Source organism: Egretta garzetta, unplaced genomic scaffold (assembly GCF_000687185.1).
Source record: "Egretta garzetta isolate BGI_Z169 unplaced genomic scaffold, ASM68718v1 scaffold258, whole genome shotgun sequence".
NCBI lineage: Eukaryota > Metazoa > Chordata > Aves > Pelecaniformes > Ardeidae > Egretta > Egretta garzetta.
The window spans coordinates 3,534,911-3,557,573 of record NW_009260413.1 but is presented as its reverse complement, the minus strand read 5'-3'; the positions used below and the strand labels follow the sequence as shown (position 1 = coordinate 3,557,573).

At 39.1% G+C, this 22,663-nt stretch overlaps 1 protein-coding gene across 1 annotated transcript in view; it reads right to left on the bottom strand.

Moving 5' to 3' along the window:
* Positions 1-7,451: 7,451 nt before the first annotated feature.
* Positions 7,452-22,663, bottom strand: part of DCLK2 (doublecortin like kinase 2) — a gene marked incomplete at its 5' end in the record, with an annotated part of 92,923 nt that continues 77,711 nt past the window's right edge. Inside the window, 7 exons of the mRNA XM_009643663.2 lie at positions 7,452-7,673; positions 12,983-13,099; positions 14,279-14,359; positions 16,136-16,232; positions 17,887-17,964; positions 19,288-19,421; positions 21,696-21,842. Coding sequence (XP_009641958.1) covers positions 7,452-7,673; positions 12,983-13,099; positions 14,279-14,359; positions 16,136-16,232; positions 17,887-17,964; positions 19,288-19,421; positions 21,696-21,842 — 876 coding nt within the window. The remainder of the gene's footprint in view (positions 7,674-12,982; positions 13,100-14,278; positions 14,360-16,135; positions 16,233-17,886; positions 17,965-19,287; positions 19,422-21,695; positions 21,843-22,663) is intronic.

The window sequence follows — 22,663 nt, the reverse complement described above, 5'->3', positions numbered from 1 at the left end:
GAAGATTTTGAGGGGAAATCAGGATGCTCTTGGAGTGCAATTTGCATTTTTCTCAAGCCAGGGGGAGGGTTTCTAAGCTAGATGAAGGTTAAAAAAAAATCCAGACAAACATTTTGTCAAATGGAAATCCTGAAAGTCTTCTCTTATGATCTCCTGCTGACTTAGGAAACACTTTGTTATTGATAGAAGTAATAGTTTCTGATCTTAGAGCCAAAATATTTCATGGGGAGTTAGTTTGGTAGAGTGGTTGTTTTGGAAAGGACCCTATTGATCGGGAGATGCGTTCCCAAACTGAAAGCATGGCTGTATCGGTGCGTGCCATCCCGAGATGCATCCCGCCGGTGCATACCGATGGGCAGCTCTGCGACGGTGCCGAGTACTCCTTGGGGAAGCAGCAGCAAGGGTGCAGCGCGGTGTTTTGCACATCATGAGTGCTGCAGCCCTTCTGTGGAAAGGACATCTTCACCGTCTGCTCCGTGAGCCGGCCTGTGAAGACACCCCCCATTCTGGGCTGCTCTGCTGGCGGCTTTGGTGAGTAGGACATACCCCTCCTTCCGCGGGCAAACGAAGGGACCTCGGGCACCGCCCTGGGGGGCCAGGCTTGCACTTGGGATCTCACCTTTGCCTGAACTAGTCCACCTGTTTGTGATGTGGTAAAAAAGGGTTAAGTTTCTAACTCTTCAGGTATTTGTTAGCTATTCAGGGCAGCACCTGAGTCAAATGGATCTTCTGAAACCGGTTTAATCAACAGGTGCCAGGCATTAACCTGCAGCTGGGCCTCAGCTAGCTCTTACTTGCAGAATATTCCTGAAACGAGGGAGTCGAGTCCTCTATTTCCTCGAAATTCAGCGGGAGCATTTACAAGCAGCATTTTTTTATGTGATGGTCCGGGCTTTCTTCTGTTCTGGTAAGTCCAAACAGACGTGGTGGCAGCAGCTGTAGTTTATGGCAGCTGGTAAACAGCATTTGCTGCTGCTGAGAGCAAGGCTGGGCAGCAGCAGCAGCACTGCAAGTTTGGTTTCTGGGGATTTAAATACTTTGTGCAAGTAGTTTGAAATCCCTTCTGTTTTGTGAAAATTGCTGATACAAATGCTGTAGAGTCTGACAAGAGATGATGGTGTGATCAGGCTGGTGGTTTCTCTGAAGGAAGTTTGTGTTGTGGTGTTACTGCAAGCAAAGTTAAATGGATGCTGTAATACTTTTGAGAATATTTCTTCAGTTCTTGGCTGTGTTGTGCTGTGTGTTATCAAAAAGCCTCTACACCTGGAAATCGTGCCTGGTGCAAAGTCTGTGTATGTATTACTGTGTCTGGTCCTGACATACTCTTGGTAGTCCTCCACCTATCTGCAGCACTTTGTTTCTGCTAAAGATTCCCACTCTGCTGGTTTAGCACTTAGCAGAATAGTGTCCGAAAGAGCTAATCTGATACGAAGATAATAGAGAGAGCTATCTGTGGGTGTTCTGCTGATGGAGAGTGTTATTTACTAGGAAAGGGAGAGTTGAGAATCATAGAGTCATTTAGGTTGGTTGGAAAAGACCTTTAAGATCATAGAGTCCAACTGTTAACCTAACCCTGCCATCCCACCACTAAACCATGTCCCTAAGCACCTCATCTATCCTTCTTTTAAATGCCTCCAGGGATGGGGACTTGACCATCTCCCTGGGCAGCCCATTCCAGTTCCTGACAACCCTTTCTGTGAAGACATTTTTCCTAATGTCCAACCTAAACCTGCCCTGGCGCAACTTCAGACCATTTCCCCTCATCCTATCGCCCGTTACGAGGGAGAAGAGGTCGACCCCCACCTCACTACACCCTCCTGTCAGGCAGGTGTATAGAGGGTGATCAGGTCTCCCCTCAGCCTCCTCCAGAATAAACAACCCCAGTTCCCTCAACCGCTCCTCATCAGCCTTGTGCTCCAGACCCCTCACCAGCTTTGTTGCTCTCCTCTGGACATGCTCCAGCACCTCAATGTCTTTCTTGTACCGAGGGGCCCAAAACTGAACACAGCATTTGAGGTGCAGCCTCACCAGTGCAGAGTACAGGGGCACGATCACTTCCCTCCTCCTGCTGGCCACGCTATTCCTGATACAAGCCAGGATGCCATTGGCCTTCTTGGCCACCTGGGCACACTGCTGGCTCATTCAGCCGGCTGTCAACCAGTACCCCCAGGTCTTTTTCTGCCAGGCAGCTTTCCAGCCACTCTTCCCAAGCCTGTAGCGTGGCATGGGATTGTTGTGACCCAAGTGCAGGATCATTGTATAAGCCAACTCATTAAGGACAGACAGATGTGTGCGCTGGAAATTATGCTGTATTGCATAGGAATAGACAAAAGGAGGTTTTCAAACTGTGGCACTTGCTGTTTACTGAATGTTCATATCTCAAACTTTGTCCATTTGCTATTTTCTTCAAGTTGTTCTACTGTTTTTCTTCCCACTGTCGCTTTGTTCACGGTGCGTTGTGAGCTCTGAGCTGCGGCGGGCTGTAGCGCACCTGAGTAGCTGCGGGGTTAGAATTTGGTGTGAGTATGGATACAGCCAGTAACAGACAGATGACTTTGCAGAGTGCTCGCACATTTTTCTTTGTGTCTGGTTTATACTGTGAGCGAGGGATCCTTTTTCAAGCAAGCCCTGGTAGCTGCAAAACCAGAACCTGACCATTCCAAACAACAGAGCTCGCGTCCTTTTAAGGCAAAGTGTTTAAGCATTCAGCATTTAAACACTCTAAACTTCAGCATTTCTTACTGGTTGGCAAATATTATTGTGGGGAGAAGGGAACAGTTGCTGGTACTTCTCAGTGAAGCTGTGCTTCGCTGAAACCTGCATCTTATGTGATTCTCACTCTGGGCTTTCTGTTTCCAAATATGACAAAGGCACTTACTTAAAATTCAAGTGCTGTTTGAAACCAAATCAAGAACAAAAGCAACAGCTGAGGGAAAAAACTTCTTGGTGGGTGGTTGCATGGCACCTTGCTTCTTTCCTCCCTGCTCTGGTATTTTTTTTTGACAGTGCTATTTCAGCTTTCAAAACAAAACCCTAGAAAGGCTTCCCTGACAGAAAAGCTCACCTAGATACCTATTTGTATGCATTAGACATTGAAAGTTATTGCAGTAGGAGTGTTTGATTTGCTTGACTTTTTTTAATCTTAAAAAAAAATAGTTTTACTTAACCAGCATTTGGATAGGCTACTAGTTCTGTGCATTTTTATTACTTCCCAATTGCTGTTTGACTGTAGCTTGAAAGAAATGATGCATAAGTACAACATATTTCCCATTTAAAAACTGTTAAAACCAAAGATAATTGATAAATATGTATATTTATATAAAATTAATAAATACTTAAATTTACTTATCAATCTGTAATAATTAGATGGGGGGGGAGAAAGAAATGAAAACTAGGATTAAATGAGACTTTTAAAATACAAATTCCCTGCTTCCTGCATAAATGTATCAGTTTAGCCTGAGATGCTCAAAATCATTTCTGTGAATAGGAATTTGACCCCCTTTTTGGTGAGCGTACAGGCAGTGGTGTAACAAGTTACTGCTTCCTAGCAAACATTTTTTTTATTTCAGGTAGGTTAGGAAAATGAGTCTTCTCAGAAAGGCCAAAGCTGTGATCCCTGTTGGAAACGATATACAGGAGCTTGCTTCTGATGCCCTCGATGTACGCCAGGGTGCTGGAGTGTCTCCTGCATCATCAGGGCCCTCCAAGAGGTAACACGATGTGTTGGGCACCCGTTGAAGGATGCCTGATCACTTGCACCGTGTGTTTTGGCAACCTCTCTCACATACACTTGCATGATCGCTAAGCATAAAGCAAGAAAAATGGCATTGGAGGTTGCTTGCAGAAGTTGTTGCCGTAGTCTTCTCACCACATACCCAAATCATAGCAACTCTATTTTTGGGAGCAGTTAATGAGGTTTTAGAAGACCCGCTTCCTCAAATTAAAAGGTTGAACTTTCCCAGCACAAACAAAAAGCCTCACGCTTTTAGTTCCTAAGTCCAGTGCGCTGGGTGCACTGCTATAGTAGAAAAGTCTGTGTTTTGGTATGGTTTGTTTTATTTAAAAGAAAAAAAAAATGCAGGAGGAAAGAAAGGGAAAATTTGAAGTAAATAGTAGGTTAAAAAATAGTTTCTGGTATCTTACACATATATATAAGATTAATTTAAAAAAAAATTATTTAATTTAGGAAGAATTACCCTGCAATCTGTTAGTTTTAGTCATTATTTCCTCCTAGTTTCAGTTTCTCAAGAATTCAGTTTAGGTGGGGGTAACTATGTCTGTATCTAAAAACAAGAGCTCTTTGCTTACTAAAGTAGTCCACAGTAAGATTTACTGATCTTCATAAATATTCCTAACAACTAGCTGCAAGCATGAACTTGGTGAAAGTAGCATCATCATAAAACACCATCTACCTTAATGTATTTTGACAATTATTGTAATTAATAAGTTCAGGAATGGGGGTAATTGTCTGTAAGGATAAATTTTGATGGGAATCTCAGTAGGCTTAGAGTTACGGTGATTTACAGCAGGGGAAGATTCAGTTCTGGGTTTTCAAATCAAGAACTGCAGGAATTGGCTCTGTTGGGATCTATGAACAACTGCACAGGTTCAAAGGAGATAGAAAGGCTGGGGATTTTTTAAAAGACTTTTTTTTTAATAATTCATTTTAAAGTATGTAGACATGGTAGCAGTTGTGCTGTCACTGTTGAGTGTTTGACAAAACTGGCATTTAATCAATATCCATCAAAACGGCACATGAATTTCAGCTATTTTTATGAAACAAAAAAGGTGACAGTCCTCTCGGACAAATGTGAACTTGAGTTTACAGTTTCTATAGTAATTTCTTTCCCTTTATAGCAGATGGCATAGTTCTGGTTTATAATTTCTTGTCTATTTTTGCCTTCTTCCAGCAACTGATGGTTCTACAAAGAAAGAAGAATTAAATGGAGGAAATGCAGCAGGTAACAAACCAAAGACTTAGGAGCCTTCATTAAGTGTTTTAGTGTTAACTGACATGTCTTTATTTTTATGTTAAACTGTGATACCATAGATTTAACATCCTTGGAACTAAATTAAGGCATGGAGTAGTGATACAGCTTTCCTAAGGTCATACATGGAGTTAAGAACTTGCCCAGCTATCCTGCGTTTTTATCTGATTATGTTGGTAACATGATCATCTTTTCCAGCTGTCGTCACTATTTTTAAATAGGTTTTGACATAGTCTGTCAATCAACTGCCTCTGCTCTGTGAATCAAAATACTTGTCTAAGAATGTTTAGATGTTTCCAGTCATGAAGTTAAGGACATGAATTCAGCGTATGTCTGTCTTTTACTCTCTTCTTCCACGAGACAACGTAATAGTTTAGAACTGGCAGCTGCTGACCAGGCAAGTCATCCTCCTTTCTTTTCTATATGCATGAGGTTTTGTAGAACACAACTTGTTAGATATGTCTGCAAATCCATGACAGTTTTTACTTCATAAAATAAATACCTAGGCCTTGCACAGCTGAATATCCATCCTCTCAGAAAAAACCAGAACTCAACCCAGCATTCTTTCCTTTGTTGCTGTCTCCTCATTACTCATCTCCCAATTCAGTAGCATGTCCCTGTCTTCTCTGTCGGGGGGCTCCCTCTCCTTGCTGTAGGTGGCTGTTAGCTCGCTCCATCTGAAATTATGCATCCTTTCTTTAGCTTAGTCTAAGACTTGTTACAGAATTGCCCAACTGCACACACAGAGCTAGCTAATGGACTCCCTCTAGTTTCTGTTCTGGGTGGTATCTTCGTATTTTTGCACTGTACCAAAATATAAATGTACATCATTTTATACAAAGGCCATTCCCATACTCTCCAAATATCTTGAACTTATTCCAGTGAACCCGGAACAATGTCAATTCACAATGACTCGTTGTAGCCCAACCTTTTAATCACAGTTTAAGACACATAACGCGTTTTCATACCTTTACTACCCTTTTTTGCTGTAGTTCTTTCTTTCAGCTGTACCATGACCTTAAGTTATCAATTGGCACTTTTTGATCTTTAATTGCCTCTTCAAAAGACAAAACACTCATGTTCCGTCATGTATTATCAATGTCTTCCATAGGAGTCACTGAACTTTAAAAGGTTATGGGAATCGCTCAGATTAATTTTGTGAAATCTTTTGGTTGGTACCTAACTATTCAACAGAGAGAATAAGACGACATTTTCACAGACAGACAGAATAACTGAGTTCTCAAATAAATGAATGACTTTTTTTTTTTTTTTTTTTTAAATGAAGAAAGTTTATTGCAGGTCTTTCTTTTACAATTCTAGTAGAAAGTATAGCTAAGAAAATGAACCATGACCAATTCGTAAGAACGAGCAAAAGAAAAGAATAAGCTGAATACATACTGTATTGAACTAAGCATTATGGTAAAGGTAAAACCTCATCTATCTGTGACTGCAGATTAAGGACAGCTGCTCCCCAACCCTTGTTTCCAGTGCCTGCACCAGGTGAATGGGGGATAGCACTGACAAACCTCTGATAGCTATTGATAGCAGCTATTTTTGTAGTAGCTTCTCAATCATCTTGCTCTAGAACTAGGAACTGCTCCATTCATCCCATCTTAGATAACATGCAGCAGACCTTCTGTTCACAGGTCCAAAATAATTTTATTTTATCTAGGTAGTCTGACCCTGGAGAAAGGTGTGGATGGGACACTTGTGGTAAGGATAGAAAATGGCTAGAACAAAAAGGCTTCCTTGACTCCAGTCTTTGTTACAAATAAATGTCCAGTGCTCATGTTTACATCTCAAGTCACTTTATTTAAATTCATATTACCTAAACACTACCCTGCAGCCTGCAAGTCCATTAACAAACTTGATGCAAAACCAACCATCCTTCCCTCTATCTCCAATGTTTGTCTCATGATATTTTACAGTTAGTCCACTAAAAATTTTTTTGTGAAAATTTGCCTCTTCAAGTTTAGTAGAAACTTGGCTAAAAACAGAGGCATTCGAATAGAAGGTGAATATAAGTTTTCTTCCCTTGTCTTCCTCTCCCGCTTTCTGAGAATCCTTATCAGACGAACAGAACGGGGCCTGCTTGGAGAGGTGAGGCCAGGTCACTGTTCATCGTCTCACTGCTCATACAAAAATATGGTTAGCTACACAATAAGTTAGTCTATTTAGAGCCCAAGGCTGTGTGAAATGCAGTTACTTAAACTAACACAGATAAAAATCATCTAACATTGCCAGAATCTTCTTTCCCTTACTGCTGTTCTCAAGAGAAGGGCAAAGAGCACTCAAAAAGCACGTTCACTCACCCGCTATTAGGAGATCAGCCTCCCGTGACAGAGCCTGCCTTGGGCTCGCCACGAGAGGGTGCACGCAAACTGAAAACAAGCTGTCATGTGAAATGAAGAGAAATCGTGGCGCGAGTGCAGGGCGCTTCAGTCGGATTTGGTTTCACCAGTCCTACGTGCCAGGCTGATCCCCAGCAAACTCGGGAGCCGCTGAGGCAGGGAGCGTGGGGGATCCGAGTGGCTCACAAGCAGCAGGGAAGAGGGGCTTGGACCCAGCCACGCGAGGATCATCAGCTGCAGCAGCAATTGTGGAAATTTTCTCCATTCCAGCTCTACCAGAGTCCTGACAACGCTTGCTGCAGAAAATCTGACTCTCTTTATCTAGAGCTGTGTTCTAAAAACAAACGAAAAAAAAAAAAACCCAAGGCAAAACATGAAAAGAGCAGTTAAATCAAAACCCTGTCTTAACTTAAGGGTTAAAACAAGCTACAAGACGTTAAGTGCATGCATTAGAGCCAGAAAAAAAAAGGAGAAGTAACATGTTAGAAATCTTATATACATAATTAATTGTAGTGTTTTGCGGTACTGACTTTAGAAAACATAAGGCAAACGTATCTTCCAGACACGGCTGTCATGATGGTGTGAGTTTAAAATTTTGTCTTGCAAGTCTGATGTGGAAAAAAATGATGGGTGGTTAAGAAGTGTATCATCTGTGAAAAAGACAGATGAAAAAACCTAATGATTTTTTCTACCTTAAAGAAAAGGGTCGGGAGCCGCTGAGGCAGGGAGCGTGGGGGATCCGAGTGGCTCACAAGCAGCAGGGAAGAGGGGCTTGGACCCAGCCACGCGAGGATCATCAGCTGCAGCAGCAATTGTGGAAATTTTCTCCATTCCAGCTCTACCAGAGTCCTGACAACGCTTGCTGCAGAAAATCTGACTCTCTTTATCTAGAGCTGTGTTCTAAAAACAAACGAAAAAAAAAAAACCCAAGGCAAAACATGAAAAGAGCAGTTAAATCAAAACCCTGTCTTAACTTAAGGGTTAAAACAAGCTACAAGACGTTAAGTGCATGCATTAGAGCCAGAAAAAAAAAGGAGAAGTAACATGTTAGAAATCTTATATACATAATTAATTGTAGTGTTTTGCGGTACTGACTTTAGAAAACATAAGGCAAACGTATCTTCCAGACACGGCTGTCATGATGGTGTGAGTTTAAAATTTTGTCTTGCAAGTCTGATGTGGAAAAAAATGATGGGTGGTTAAGAAGTGTATCATCTGTGAAAAAGACAGATGAAAAAACCTAATGATTTTTTCTACCTTAAAGAAAAGGGTCTACTTTTCTGCTTATTGTAGAGAGTAGGCAAATGACGTCTCATGAAGCTGACACAGTGGCAAAGATGTATCATTTCTGAATACTATACTTAAAAATCAGTTTAGTGGAGAAGAAAGTAGCAGGTTAAAATGAAAACTGGGAACTCCATAGTGCAGTAAGTGGATTATCTGGAGTATGTGGTATGTCTGCTGAAGCCGACAACTTTCATACCCTCTGAAGGATACTGCAAGTTATATTAAACCACAGTGTAAGGTTTAATTACCAGTGGAATGCTGAGGTGACCCAGAGGGAAATCTAGTAGCTCCTGTGTCAGACATATACGTCAAAATTGCTTTCTAAGACTCAGAGGGACAGTGTAATTGGTCTTGTTTCACAGTTTGAAGGCTGATACTGATGATTATAAATCCATTTACTTTGTAGAAGCTCTTCAAGTACCATTGGTGATACAGATTTAAGTTAATACAGATTTAAGTTAATACAGATTTAAGTTAATACAGATTAGTTAAGTTTTTTGTAACTTATTCAGTTATGTAGAACGGTGCAAGTTACACTTACTCTGGTTAGGTACAGCTTGGGCTTTCTACAGTAATCCACAAAGGTGTGGCACTTGAACTGAGGAGCAGAGCACAAATACGTGTTTCACCTTTGTGTCACCCCCTGCATACACATGTGTAAGCATTATATGACACTGTTATGTGCAATTTCATATTTTGAGTTGGGACGTTCTTGCTGTAAAGTAAGGTCAGGTGCTCTGCCTTTTCTTTAGCAATTTTTTTTTTCTGGTTGATTGCTCAGGAGGACTTGCTTTACTAACGTGAAAATTTCTATGTATTCTTAGTCAAGTTTGTCTAATATATTATTCACTGAAATATGTAGTTTTAGATACTGAAATAATTTTCTGATACAAGTTAAATTTAGCATGTATTTTTTTTCAGATGTGGTTTATTGCATCAAAGTCATTAAGGACAGCAGAAATAAGGTACTTACTTATCTTCTTTTTTTCCAAACTGATCATACAGCTTAGCAGTGAAAACAACTTATTTCATTATGGGGTATCCAAATACAAATTTCTTTTTTTATCAGGCTTGGCAAAGAGAGCTGGACTAGTATCTCTGATTTCTCAAATAGAAGAAAGACTTACAGAATTTGCAGGTATACGGAGGGTGGGTTGTTCTGGAGTCAGTCTGACTCCAGACTCTGCTGCTGAAAGTCTTCTATTTTGTGTAATGACGGGGCTGTGTGCTGGGGTAGGGGAGGTAGCGAGCAGCCTCATGATACGCCTCCTTCACGCCCCAAGGCCTTCCTCACAGGCTTTTTCAGACCACATTACTGAGTATAAAAGTTCCCAAAAGGAAAGGTTAAGTATTTTGAATGTAGATTGGTTTGGTTTAGGGGGGGTTTGTTTGGTTTTTTTTTTTAATAGAGTTACAAGGTCAGTCTAAAAGCGTACAGGTACAAGGAGAAAATCCAGTAGGACACAATTGAATCCTCTGCTGCTAACAACTGACTTTGCAAACGGAGCATGAAAGGAAATGACTGGCTGAGCTGTATTGAGGCCTTTGACATTAGCTATGACATGCAGTAGTTTTTTTTATCATTATCAAAGTAGCTGCTATGCTAGGATGGCTTTTCCTATTTTGCTTGCTGGAAAGAGAGTTGTGAATAAACAGGTTTGTGCTATTTCAGTGGCAGGATAAGTTATTTAAAAGGGAAAGGAAATGCTTTCAGTGCATGCTGATGGCTATTTTTCTCCTGTGCTGGCCTCACAGCAGCCTCTGATGGTTATCATACCTTGCACTACAATACTTACCTATGTAATGCGGTTTAGGATTATTATTTTTTGAAGATTGAAGAGGAGGCTTAATTTTACTGTCACGAAGTAAAATGTTTTTTCTTATTCTAGGAACTGATTACCTTCTGACTAGCTCTGTGATATCATAAAGGCTGAAGTGACAATTAAGATTTTTATTTTAAATTGAAACAATGCTTATTTCGGTGGGTTTGGGTTTTTTTTGGTTCTTTCTTCATAGGATTCCCATCTTTTTCTAATTGCTTTTGGATATTGCAAGATATACACATGCACAAAATTACTCCCAGGGGAACAGACCAAGATATGTCTGAGGAAGTAAAAAATAGCTAGTTAGATCAGTGTTTGCTAAGAATATTTCCAATGTTCATAACTTAATACAGAAAACATTTTTGTAAGTGTTTAAAAGATTTTCCTTTACTGTTTTTGTGTGGCTGTAAAGCTCTTTCCACTTCAGACTGGCTGAGTTATTTCTCCTTTCTTCTTGTTACAAATGGAGAACATGTATTTTTTGTGCAGCAGAACAAAGCATTGCAGTTAGTACGTACCATTGCCTTGGACCTACTCAGAGGAAAGCAATGCAGGCATTGGGAAAGGAGGAAAAAGGAAGGAAGCAAGGGACAGAAACTAGACTTATTTTAAGCAGAACTAACACAATTGCAACAAATTTACATTTACAGAACATTTTGAAATTGACAAAAAAAAAAATCAGTAATGAATTAACAGCGACATGCTTTTAGGGGCAGAAAGAGTCTCCTGTGCAAGAACACTGAAGTAGGTATGTGCAGTTTTACTTATCTGCCACATGATGGTATTATCTGCATTGGCCAGATGACAGTATTTGAATGAAGTGATGCTAAAAGGGATTCCATTAAATATGCAGGTGGACTGATATAGCAATGCACTGCAATACATGAGAATTACAACACTGTGCTTGTCTGAATCTGAATGTTTTTAAGCAATGAGTGCTAGCACAAATGAAGAACTTCTTAACATGAAGATAACTAAATTTCAATGCTCTAGATAAACCAGGGCAAGAATAACAAATTGGGGGCTTAACCCTCATTCGATTACAGTGTTTTGAACAAGAAGTTACTTTTCCCTTCAGCAGTAACTGGGAGCTGCATTCAGAAACAAATAATTGTGCATTTACATCCTTCCATACCTGTTAGAAGGAAATAAGGCAGGAAAAGGGAAAATGAAAAGTTCTAATGAGGCGTACTTTCCTGGCTGAAGGAATGTCAGTAGCTAACAGAATCAGAAAAAACCCACACCAATAAGAAGCCAGAAGCTACGCTGTGTCAGAGATCTGAGACAGGCTTAAGTGGCATGCAAGTTGGAGAGGGGCTGAGAGTTAGAATTAAAATTGCTCTTATTACATATAGCGCATTTTATACCATTTTTCTGCTTCAGGCTTATCCATAGTCTCAACAGTATAAAGAATGAAGCTCTGAAGTCCCTCTCAAACTGTCAAGTCAAACTGTCAAATGAAATGTAGACAACAGCATCAACCTGAAATCCATTTTCTGACTTCTCTCATTTTTATTCTTATGTTACCGCTTTTCCTACATTTAAATCTTTGGCCTATTTAATTAACATAAATGTATTTGCAAAAGCATATATGTATGCAGAAACATTATTTAAATTTACCTACTTTCAGATGATTAAAACAATTCTTTGTTAACATAAGCGGGCTGGACTTTGAGAGTAATTAATACTAATGGGGAGGGGTGGAAATCGCTGTTATGTTACTACCACAGATGGTTTTATTTTTCTTTTATTAACCAAAGATACTCTTTGTGTGCAGTGACCATCCTTGCGTTGGACAAGAACAGACCACAGGAAGAACAGAATGGCCGTTCAATCTCTGTAGCAGCTGCATATTGTCTGCAAAAGTGACTGGCCAGTCACAAGTACAGTTCTGAGTACTGATAACAGTGAACTCCGTTTCTTCTACTGCGATTCACACATCTGCCTTCTGGAATTACTGTTTATGTAAGTGCAGCTATAGGTCATAAGTGTTGCTTTGTATGCTTTGAAGAAAGTTCCCCATTAGGGAACTGAAAAAAACATAGCAGGCGTTAGATTGGGACAAAATTAATGTGGTAAACATTCAGTACTACAAAGAAAGTTTCTGAAATGGAGTCTGGTTTCCCAGCAAGTGTGATGTTGAACAACAGTGTGCTCAAGATGAAGCCATACCTGGTCGGGCAGAGGGGAAGAGCCTACATAACTGACTAGGTGTTCAGTATGATAAAAAAATTACAGTTTTTATAATTAAAGATTTCAAATCATTAATAAGCTTCATTTCAACATACAACTACTTAGTGTTTACATGTTTCTGTTTGAAAGTTTGTTTTTATAGCTTAGCTAGCACACTGCCATAGACTCGGTTGCTCTCAAGCGATGATGAGACAATCCGCACTATACACAAATAAAGACTAGAATTAGAGACTATTCTAGCTTTGCTTTTGCTATTCTTGCACCACGCATGCTCATAGAGCACTGTTAGGAAAATATGCAAAGTATCGTATCAATGTATGAAAACGTTCATTTCTCTTACCATGATGACAGAAACCCCAGCAGATGTGTTATTTTGCTTGGGTAGGGTGTTATTAAAGTGCTGCTTCAGTTTACCTGTTACTTCAGCTTGCATATTATTCTCCTGGGAAGCATCATCCTGTGTAAGAATAAACACAATATTCAAATTAGGAGGGGGGGGGGAGTGTATGTTTTAATGTAACTGAGTAAAAGACTTTTTTTATTATCCTCAGGTACTTCCTGCTTTTTAATGTGAAGTAACTGTTCAGACAGGCATGAATACCTCTGCCACATGAGATATGGGTTAAGACAAACTACAGAGGAAAGGAACGTAGCAACCACTGTTTTATATATGAACTTCTATTTCTTAAAATGCCATGTGATGCTATATACTTTCAGTCCATTGATTTGTCCCACAATTATAAGCTGCAAGTTTGATGCAAGCATGCTAAAAATAACATGCTTGAAATAATGTAAAAAAGCGTATTTGTCATTTGGCTTTCTTTTAAATCAGCATTTTAAATACTCCATCATGTCATAAGTATGGTCATGCTATACAGTACCATAAATACGTTTGAGAAGAGCTGTTATGCATAGACACACTTGTTATAGTTGTCTTCTCTTGTTTGATGGAACTCCATAGATCATATTCAGCTCCTCTTTTAAAATGTGTGTGGAAATAAACATTGACTATATACATGTAAACACAGTATTTGTTAATAATGAACTGATTTTAACTTAATAAGCAATGCGCTTTGGTGTTCCCCATTGCTGCTGACCAAAAAGATGAAGGACCTGGCAGCCATCAGGTTAGTGCCTATGTTAAATTAGATATTTTATGTGCTAATTTTATTAGCAAAATTAGAGATTGTACTTTATTAGCAAAATTACAGGTTGTACTTTAAGTAGCATTGCAGCAATTGAGGTGCCAATGTGCACAACAGTGCTTCCACAGACGCATTTTTGAGATGACTGTTTTCTAGGGTGAGTGTGAAATAACAAAAAAAGATGCCCCAGTCACACATCTGCCTGTTGTGTTATGTTTAAGCACGGTTACAGCAACCCCTAGCACCTTCTAATTGCAGTCAGCAAGTGATACATACCCTTCGCTCTATTCTTTCAGAGCACAGAAGCTGTCAGATGTGAAGCTAACTTCAGACTCTTGCTGTTCTCTTTTATATGGAAATGGGAGTAGTGGTTCAATAAACAGAAATGGGCACAGAAGAAGTGTATTGTTGCGTATGACAACTACACTTTAATGGTTAGATTTACAGATTTTAATATCAAATTAGAGACAAGTAAAAGGTAATTTACTCACTGACACCCAGGGATGGCTTAGGATCTGTGCTGCTGTATATCGGGCTTCAGCATTCACATGTAACATCAGGCTAATTAACTCCTTTATTTAAAAAAAAAAAAAAAAAAAAAAAAGAGTTTAAGGAGAGTGGAGAAGGACATTATGACAGAAAATATTGTGGCATTAAGTTCTTCTCAGTGTAATTTCCTTGCTACCTGGGGTGAAAGAGAAACAGCTTACACTGATAGCAGAACCAGTGATACCAGTGTGATTTTAGCGATATAAAAAATTTGCCCTTTAGGTTTCGAGTATGCTGGACAGCAAATTTTATACCATATTCATGTTTCACCAAGTCTTCTGAAACCAGGTGAAAAGGAAATAAATAAAAAAAATCAGCTATAATGTTCCAGTTTGTTCTCTGTATATTCATGCAGGTGCCCAGAACGAAAACAAACCTGGGCCAGGTGAGATCCTGTATGGGCAGTGTACATGCACACAGTCACAGTACATAAAGAGCATAAATGTTAGGCAAGAAACTGCATCTGAAATTCAAGAAACCGCTGAAATTATTTGAAAACTATGATCTCTTCTGTGTTGCTCCAGAAGAATAAAAGACATTTAACTCATTTAATCCACTAAGGATCACCTGGTATAGAAAAAAAAGCAGATGGGTAGAAAGAGATAAATACTAAAGGAGGCTGAGGGGAGACCTTATCGCTCTCTACAACTACCTGAAAGGACGGTGTAGCAAGGTGGGTGCTGGTCTCTTTTCCCAAGTGACAAACGCTAGGACAAGAGGAAATGGCCTCAAGTTGTGCCAAGGGAGGTTTAGATTGGATGTTAGGAAAAATTTCTTCACCGAAAGGATTGTCAAGCTTTGGAACAGGCTGCCCAGGGAAGTGGTTGAACACCCATCCCTGGAGGTATTTAAAAGACCTGTAGATGTGGCACCTAGGTACATGGTTTAGAGGTGGACTTACTTGGCAGTGTTAGGTTAATGGTTGGACTCTATAATCTTAAAGCTCTTCTCCAACCTAAACAATTCTACGATTCTATTCTCTAACAACATACTTCACTGGTTTGTGAACCAGCGAAGTTATTTAGTCTGTGTAAGTAAGTCTGACGTGAAAGGTCACCTGTAGTACCAAGATTGAGAGCCTTGTTTATTCAGAATGCATGTCTGGAAGAGTGTGACATGACTGGAGCTTGGCAAATGTTGGCAAATGGATAAACAGCCATTGGGAAATGCAGAAAAAAATGCAACTTCCATTCACTGAATAACAAATAACCTCCACTTGCTAATTAGAATCCTCAGATGTAATTCAGAACACGTTAATTAGCTTGGGAAGTGGGACTTAAAAGTTGGAACCCTTATCCTACAGACACAATAATTTTAAACACAAATGGCAATGATAACACAAGAACTATTAGCAATGGCAAATCAAGCCCAACTTGAAAAGTTCTACTAACTGGCTCAAGTAAAATAGGAACAAATTATGTCAATTGCATTCAGTCCACAAAGCAACAATTTTTCTTTTTTAAAAGAGTGATAGGAGGGAAAAAATTCAGAGACACTTATTTTACAGCTGAAGCACTGAACCTGCTATAATAGTCCATCATTAAGTAAACTGAATAGCAAGTGATGTTCTCTGAATGCAATTGGCGTTCTGCTGCACTTACTCACTCAGACAATAACATGATGGCCTGCAAAACCTGAGCTTTCATCAAGAACTGCCTAACTAACTCACTAAAAAGGCACCGCAGCTTGAAGAGTGGGTAAGAGTCTGTCCCGATCTTCTATTCTCCTTTTCCAACAGAGCACAGTCTTCTCACTGCCTTGTCAGAAACACTATTTCAGGTTGGAAAACAGATCAGTACCTTTGCTGAATCAGTGATGTTATCCCAGTAGGGAGAAGGAAATTCCAGCTTCCCAACAAGTATCTGATCAAAGAGGTCTTCCTGAAGGTTGTTTTCACTGTAGAACAGCATAATGAGAAAGATCATGAGAAAGAAGTCAATTTGTTATGTGAATTTTTAACTTGATTTGGGGATGGAACAGAAATGATGATGTTATATCAGCTACTATAAATGCATAATTTGCAAGCTTATATAGTGGCAGCACTTCTGAGGAGTTTGCCATAGTTATGCTGCCAGGAGTGATGAGAACAGAAAAAAACTAATATATTGAGGTGAAAGGGCTTCCACTGGAATAGAGACTGCATAGCTAATATACATGCACAGGAAAGGTGATTAAAAAATCAGTCACTTGCTAGTGACTATCTAAAGGACCTGCTACAGAAAGCATACAACAAGGGGAATAAGTGTTGTGAAATGAGCCTCTTCTGTTAAACTATCACAACAGGAGAATTTCCAGAAATCCAGAGAGGAGATACGGAAGACACATGATAAATTTAGTTTACTGAGTATTGGCAGGCTACTGATATTGAAAGGATAAATACTTTTCTATCAAAACCGGTATCATGAATATTCAGGAATCAATGCCAGAGGGTTTTCTGGTTTTAAACCTGTTTATTGGCCCTAGGCACTGTGAACATCGGCCCAACCTATTTCTGTAATGAACAATTTACCTCTTGGGTTGGTTTTGCAATAAATATTTATTAACCTTGGTTAAGACCCAGTTCTAACAGCATAGTATGGACATCCTCCAGGCCCAACCCCCAAACTCTATTCAAAGTAATTGCCATTTGTTTGTATAATATATCTTTCAGAACATGTTTTCAGTTTTAAAACTTAACTAACCACATGCAAAAACCAAATACCTAAACTAAATGATAATTTTTCCATTGACAATTGTTTGTATTTTATTCTTTGCAAAATATTCTTATTCAGTCTGGTCATTTTTAGTTAAAAACTAAGTATTTTGCTGTAAAAATGGACAAACAGACTGTGCACAAAGCTTATATGTTAAGAAAGAGGAGAATTCCTATTAAAATGTGCTAATTCTTTCTCATGCCCTGGCAAACAAAATTGCCTAGGCACAAAACACAGCCATTTGATTTTTTTAGTAGAACTCCTACATATTGTGACACAGAGTAGCAAGAATCATGTTTGAAAAAACTCCATCGCTCATATGACACTCATCAAAAAAGATTAAAAAGGTTAAAAATGCAACATAAGCAAATTCTGCCCCTCACCTTAGTTTACCATTAGCCTTCACCCCCAGCACTACAAACCAGTAAGCTGCTGTGTCCAAACAGAAACACTAGAGGGCAAAGTACACACGTTCATTGAACTGGGATGCACACCACAGACAAAAGGAAAAGCAACTATGCCCTCACACCTCTATACCCCTGCACACAGCAGTAAACCAGTTGCTCGCTTAGAAAAATAAGTAAATAAAATTGATCCTAAAACCCAACAAGACGGACAAAAAGAACAAAAAGGTAAAGAAAATGTGTCAATCTAATCAATTTAAAATTGATCCTAAAACCCAACAAGACGGACAAGTGAAAACAATTTTTAAAAAAAGAACAAAAAGGTAAAGAAAAATGTGTCAATCTAATAAATTTTTTTTCCCCAGGATGCCTCCTTCACTGAGATAGGTAAGACTTGCTCAGAAAGAACCTGGCTCTTTACTGTTTTTCCCTTTGACATAGAGGGACACTCACCTGCGAAAAGGTGGAAATCCACATAACAGTATGTATGTGATCACACCTGCAGCCCAAATATCCACCTTTAAGCCGTATCTGAGAAAACAAGGCTGTGTTACTTGTGCTGGATTAAAAAGTCATTCCAACCAAACAATTGATTAAATTTACAAGAATATATATTGAGAATCTGTTCTAAGTTACTTGCTGATGATGTGGGAATGTATTTTTTACCTAACCATCATTTTACCTGGCATCTTTCACAGTCTTTAGAAACCATGGTAACCTCATTTTTCATTGATTTTTTGTTTGGTTGGTTGGTTGGTTTTTTTTATAAGCCCCAAGGCTCTCCAGGGTCTTCTGAATATACTCAGATTAAATTCAGTATCAAGGTTTCCCAATCCAGAAGCGCTAATGATAAAAGACAAGGATGTGCTTGCTTAGTCCCCATATTGGAGTAATGATCTCTAAGGTTATCATGTGTTGCTAAGCAACAAGAAAGATACCAATTCTCCAGTCTCTTGAGGGAGTAACACAGGGAAAAGGAACTGCGCTTTTCTTTTAAAGCACAGAAATTAAAACACTCGAGGTCAAAAAGAGGTCTTTTTCCCTATTCTTTTCTATCCGGTAGATTCAGTTTGTCAAAATCTAACACATGCAGATGAAGTGCCCTTTGATGTTTGAGCTCACTGCAGCTGTGAAATATTTCTCAATATGACAGATGCACTGAACAATGCTTGAAACAATACAACAAACCTCCCTCCATTAGGAAGACCAAATTCAGAGTGGTCACAGCTATGGCAAGAGTCAGCTAGGATGGAATGGAGGTCTAATAGGTCTAAAGGGAAAGATGACGTGTGAAATTCTACCATTTTATAAAATTATTTTGTATTTATGCAACCACCTGTTAAATACAGAAAAATGGGTTTGTTTAATTAAACCAACGGTTACCAAGTAGCATGCGTCACCCAAACAAGGTCACTTGAATCAACATGAGCTAATCAGCCCTGCTCTGAGAACAGGTTTAGACTAGATGACCTCTGGACTCTCTTCCAATATAAATTATTCCATTTCTAACATGAACACTATGTTTTGCTTGTCTTTTTTTTCCCCAGGCAGCTGCCACAGCTGGTACAAGGGGCTCTGAATGGTGAGGTGAGGCAGGGAACACAAACCAATAAGCTCCACTGCACCAGTGCTAGTCCTAGGGAGATGGTAGGAGGCCAAAGTAAATTCTGGGAGCAGGGTGAGTGAAGCAACTGGCCTCTCAGGAATTGAACTGTGCCTGTTTTCTCATAGGTGGTTTGGTTACAAAAAGATGGAGGACCATCCTGTTAGAGCATTCTAGTTCTTACAACAGTTAGGAGCTACCTGCCAAAAATAACTGATTACAAGACCTACATCTTAGTCAATCATCCTCACCCTGTCTCTGCAATGATTTCTGGAGCCACATATGTGGGTGTACCACAGACAGTATATAAAGGTCCTTCAACCACAGTCGCCAGTCCAAAGTCTCCCAGCTTCAAAGACTTGGTTCCATCTGGATATTCACATACCTAGAATCAGCAAAATAAAAACAGAATGAGAAGGAGAACATCTACGGTTTTTAAATCCCTTAATTTGTTTGGAAAATAATAATCATCACACTGAGAATGTAGGAAAAAGACATAATTTCCACAACCCTGTAGAGAAAGAAGAGAAAAATGGTATGACCATTGATTGCCACTGGAGCTAGTGTTCAATGGAGCTGTCTGCCAGCTATGTAGGTCAGACCATGATGTAGCCTCAAGCAACTAGAGGCAGGGAGGAAAGAAAACCCAATCCCAGAATGCTGACAAGTTGTAAATATAAAGAAAAAGACAATAATATAATTCCATTTGATTGGGAGGTGGAATTTAAAATGGGATTGGCAGCTACAATCAGATTTGTTTAACATCTTTCACTAACTTAGCATAAATCTAGTCAGTTAGCATACTGGGTATTTCATAGGCAAATGTCTTCCCTAAGCCTAGTCTAGGCAAGTCCAGAACAGAAATGAGAAAGCTGACTGAGAAGTGTTTAGGTTTCTGTGCAGACCCAAGTGCACCTTACCAAAAGCCCCGTAAAGAATCTAGCACATTTTGTTCGGAGTAATTTTGTTGATGAAAGAAGCTAAATTTTAATAGAAAGAAAAGTGTTATATGACAGTGATAACAAGAGCAAATCAAACCAGACAAACAGCAAAGGAAACCTCTCTAATAAATTAATCTTGGTTTTGTTCTTAGAGTAAAATGTTTATGTTAACATGATTTCAACAGAATCTAGTTTCTAGAATGCAGAACACCAGAATCTCCAGAATGGCTAAATTTGGTTTCCTCAAACAACTGAATACTGCTAAGGCGTCAATACTTTCCTTCATTCCCCTGTGTAATTCGTATCGTTAATGGAAACAATTGTTCTCCTTGATATACCACCTTCATATCTGCTATTGCTCTTAGAGATTGTATTTTTAAATGCATGACTAGCAAAGAGAATGTAATTCAGACAGATGGATGACCCTGTGCAAAAGAACTAACTACTTGCAATTATAGGTAGCAATTGATGGGAATTATTTGCATTTACATTCAATACCAGTATGTTATCTTAACATTCTGCCACTGTCAATCACAGTGAATAAGATTTGCATCTGTTGAGTAATCTCTTTAGGCTTTCTAGGCAGAAAGGACATTTGTGCCTATTTATAACTCATTCAATCACTAATGAGAGCTTAAAATTTCTTTGGCCTGGCTGTGTTTGAACATGCACTGATAATAACTAAGACTTCCACCTCCATTTTCTTTCTCTGAAGTGCCATGTTGCTGTGACTACATTTTCCAGGAGGAGCCCCTGCCCTTCCTTTTGCTAAACAATCTAATTTATTTGAGGGCTTATTTAAATTGCTAAACACTGCCAGTGGAATTAGTTGGGAAAGAATTGACTATTAACTGAAAAATATTTTCAGCTTATAGCCCTATCCTTGTAATAGGTCAAAATCCATTCTAGGATAAGCCATGACTCCTACTCTAGATGCAACCTCATTAAACAGGACTGACAAACACCACAGAAGGCTTTAAGAAATGCTTACCAAGTGTTGATGAAAGCTGCAAGCTTTCCTGATGACAGGGGCTCAAGCGGGGGAGATTATGGCCCTGTTTGTTCAGTGCATGACATGTAATATCTAATACCCAATATGTTATATGTAAGTGTAACCTCTGTGTATAACCAAGGTAGCACACTGTTCCCATTCTGCAAACTGTAGTCTAAGCAGTTCCCAAAGCAGACTTCATGGTAATTCTTGTCAACACAGTTATTTTATGTCTCTGCTGAAAACAAAAGTAGTCAGTCCCCTAGGACAAAATAATGTATGTACAGAGTTAATTCATGGCTAGAATACTGGTAAATCATCAGAAAGATGTTCCTACTATGACAGTGAAAGAAAAAAAAATTGCTTGAGATAACCATATGATCATTAAAAGAAATGGCACTCAGCCCACCTTTTCTCCCACTTGCAAACTATAATAAATAATTCATTGATGTAGCTTTAAAATTCATTGTTTTGTGAGACAGTACTCCTGCTTATCCAAATGGCAGCCAATCAAAATGTAAATAAAGACAGGTCTAAGGACAGGTTTGAGCACAGCTCACTTGGGTTATGGTGATTGCCATCTCATGGCAGAAGATTTACTTCATACATACTTATTATAAATTAATATTCCTACTGTTCTCTGCTCAGCTCCTTGATATTTATATACAAGCATTTGCATTAATGAGAACAAAGTAAGAGAAAATATTAGAAAATAAATGGGACATACCAGGAGATTTTCTGGCTTGATGTCTCTGTGCACAATGTTGAGACCATGAAGGTATTTGAGTGCACTGGCTAGATTGTAGACCATTGCACTCCCATCTCGCTCTGTATATTTTGTAGAAGAAGTGATGGCATCGAATAGATCTCCTCCCTAAAGTAACAGAAAGATAATAGATCATTACATGAAAAATAATTAAGATGATGATATTTCATAAAAAAGCCATGTAAAATCTTCCTTCACAAACGGCATGCTCAAATGCCTGTTAAACAGCAAAAACAATTACTTTGCAGAAAGACGATCTTGTCACCAAGATACTAGACCAGGACTTGGGTCATCTACATTAAATTCTCAGCTGTACTCCAGGCTTCTGGTGTCTGTGTTTGGGCAAATCACAGCTCTTCTCTCTGTCTTGATATCTTTGATCACTCATTTATATTACCTACAGGTACAGGCATACAGTTTGCCTTTTCTTCATCTTATCAATATAATACCTTTACATAGCAAAGAACAGCCCTCATTCTGAGTAAAGCCTAAAGTAATATAAATCAACACAATAACAAAAAGCCTGATGTAACAAACATGCAGCAATTGACATCAACTGCAAATTGGAATTTCTGTAGATATTGCAGAAATATCAAATAAATATAGCTGAAGAGGACAAACAACACAAGCGTGATCTTTTCCTACCTAAACGATTCTATGATTCACCAAAGTGTAGAACCTACAGGTGATTTCTGAATGTGCCAGTTGTGCAGTCTCTGATTATGGATGCCCTATTCCTCTTGGAATACATAACAACATGTAAGTGCGTTACTGATGTAGAATTTCCTATGGATGCCCTATTCCTCTTGGAATACATAACATGTAAGTGCGTTACTGATGTTGAATTTCAAGTCATTGCAACAAATTTTATGTGGGTGTCTCTATGATGGTTACCCTGGATACTTCTGTAGGAGTGATCTGTCTGAGCT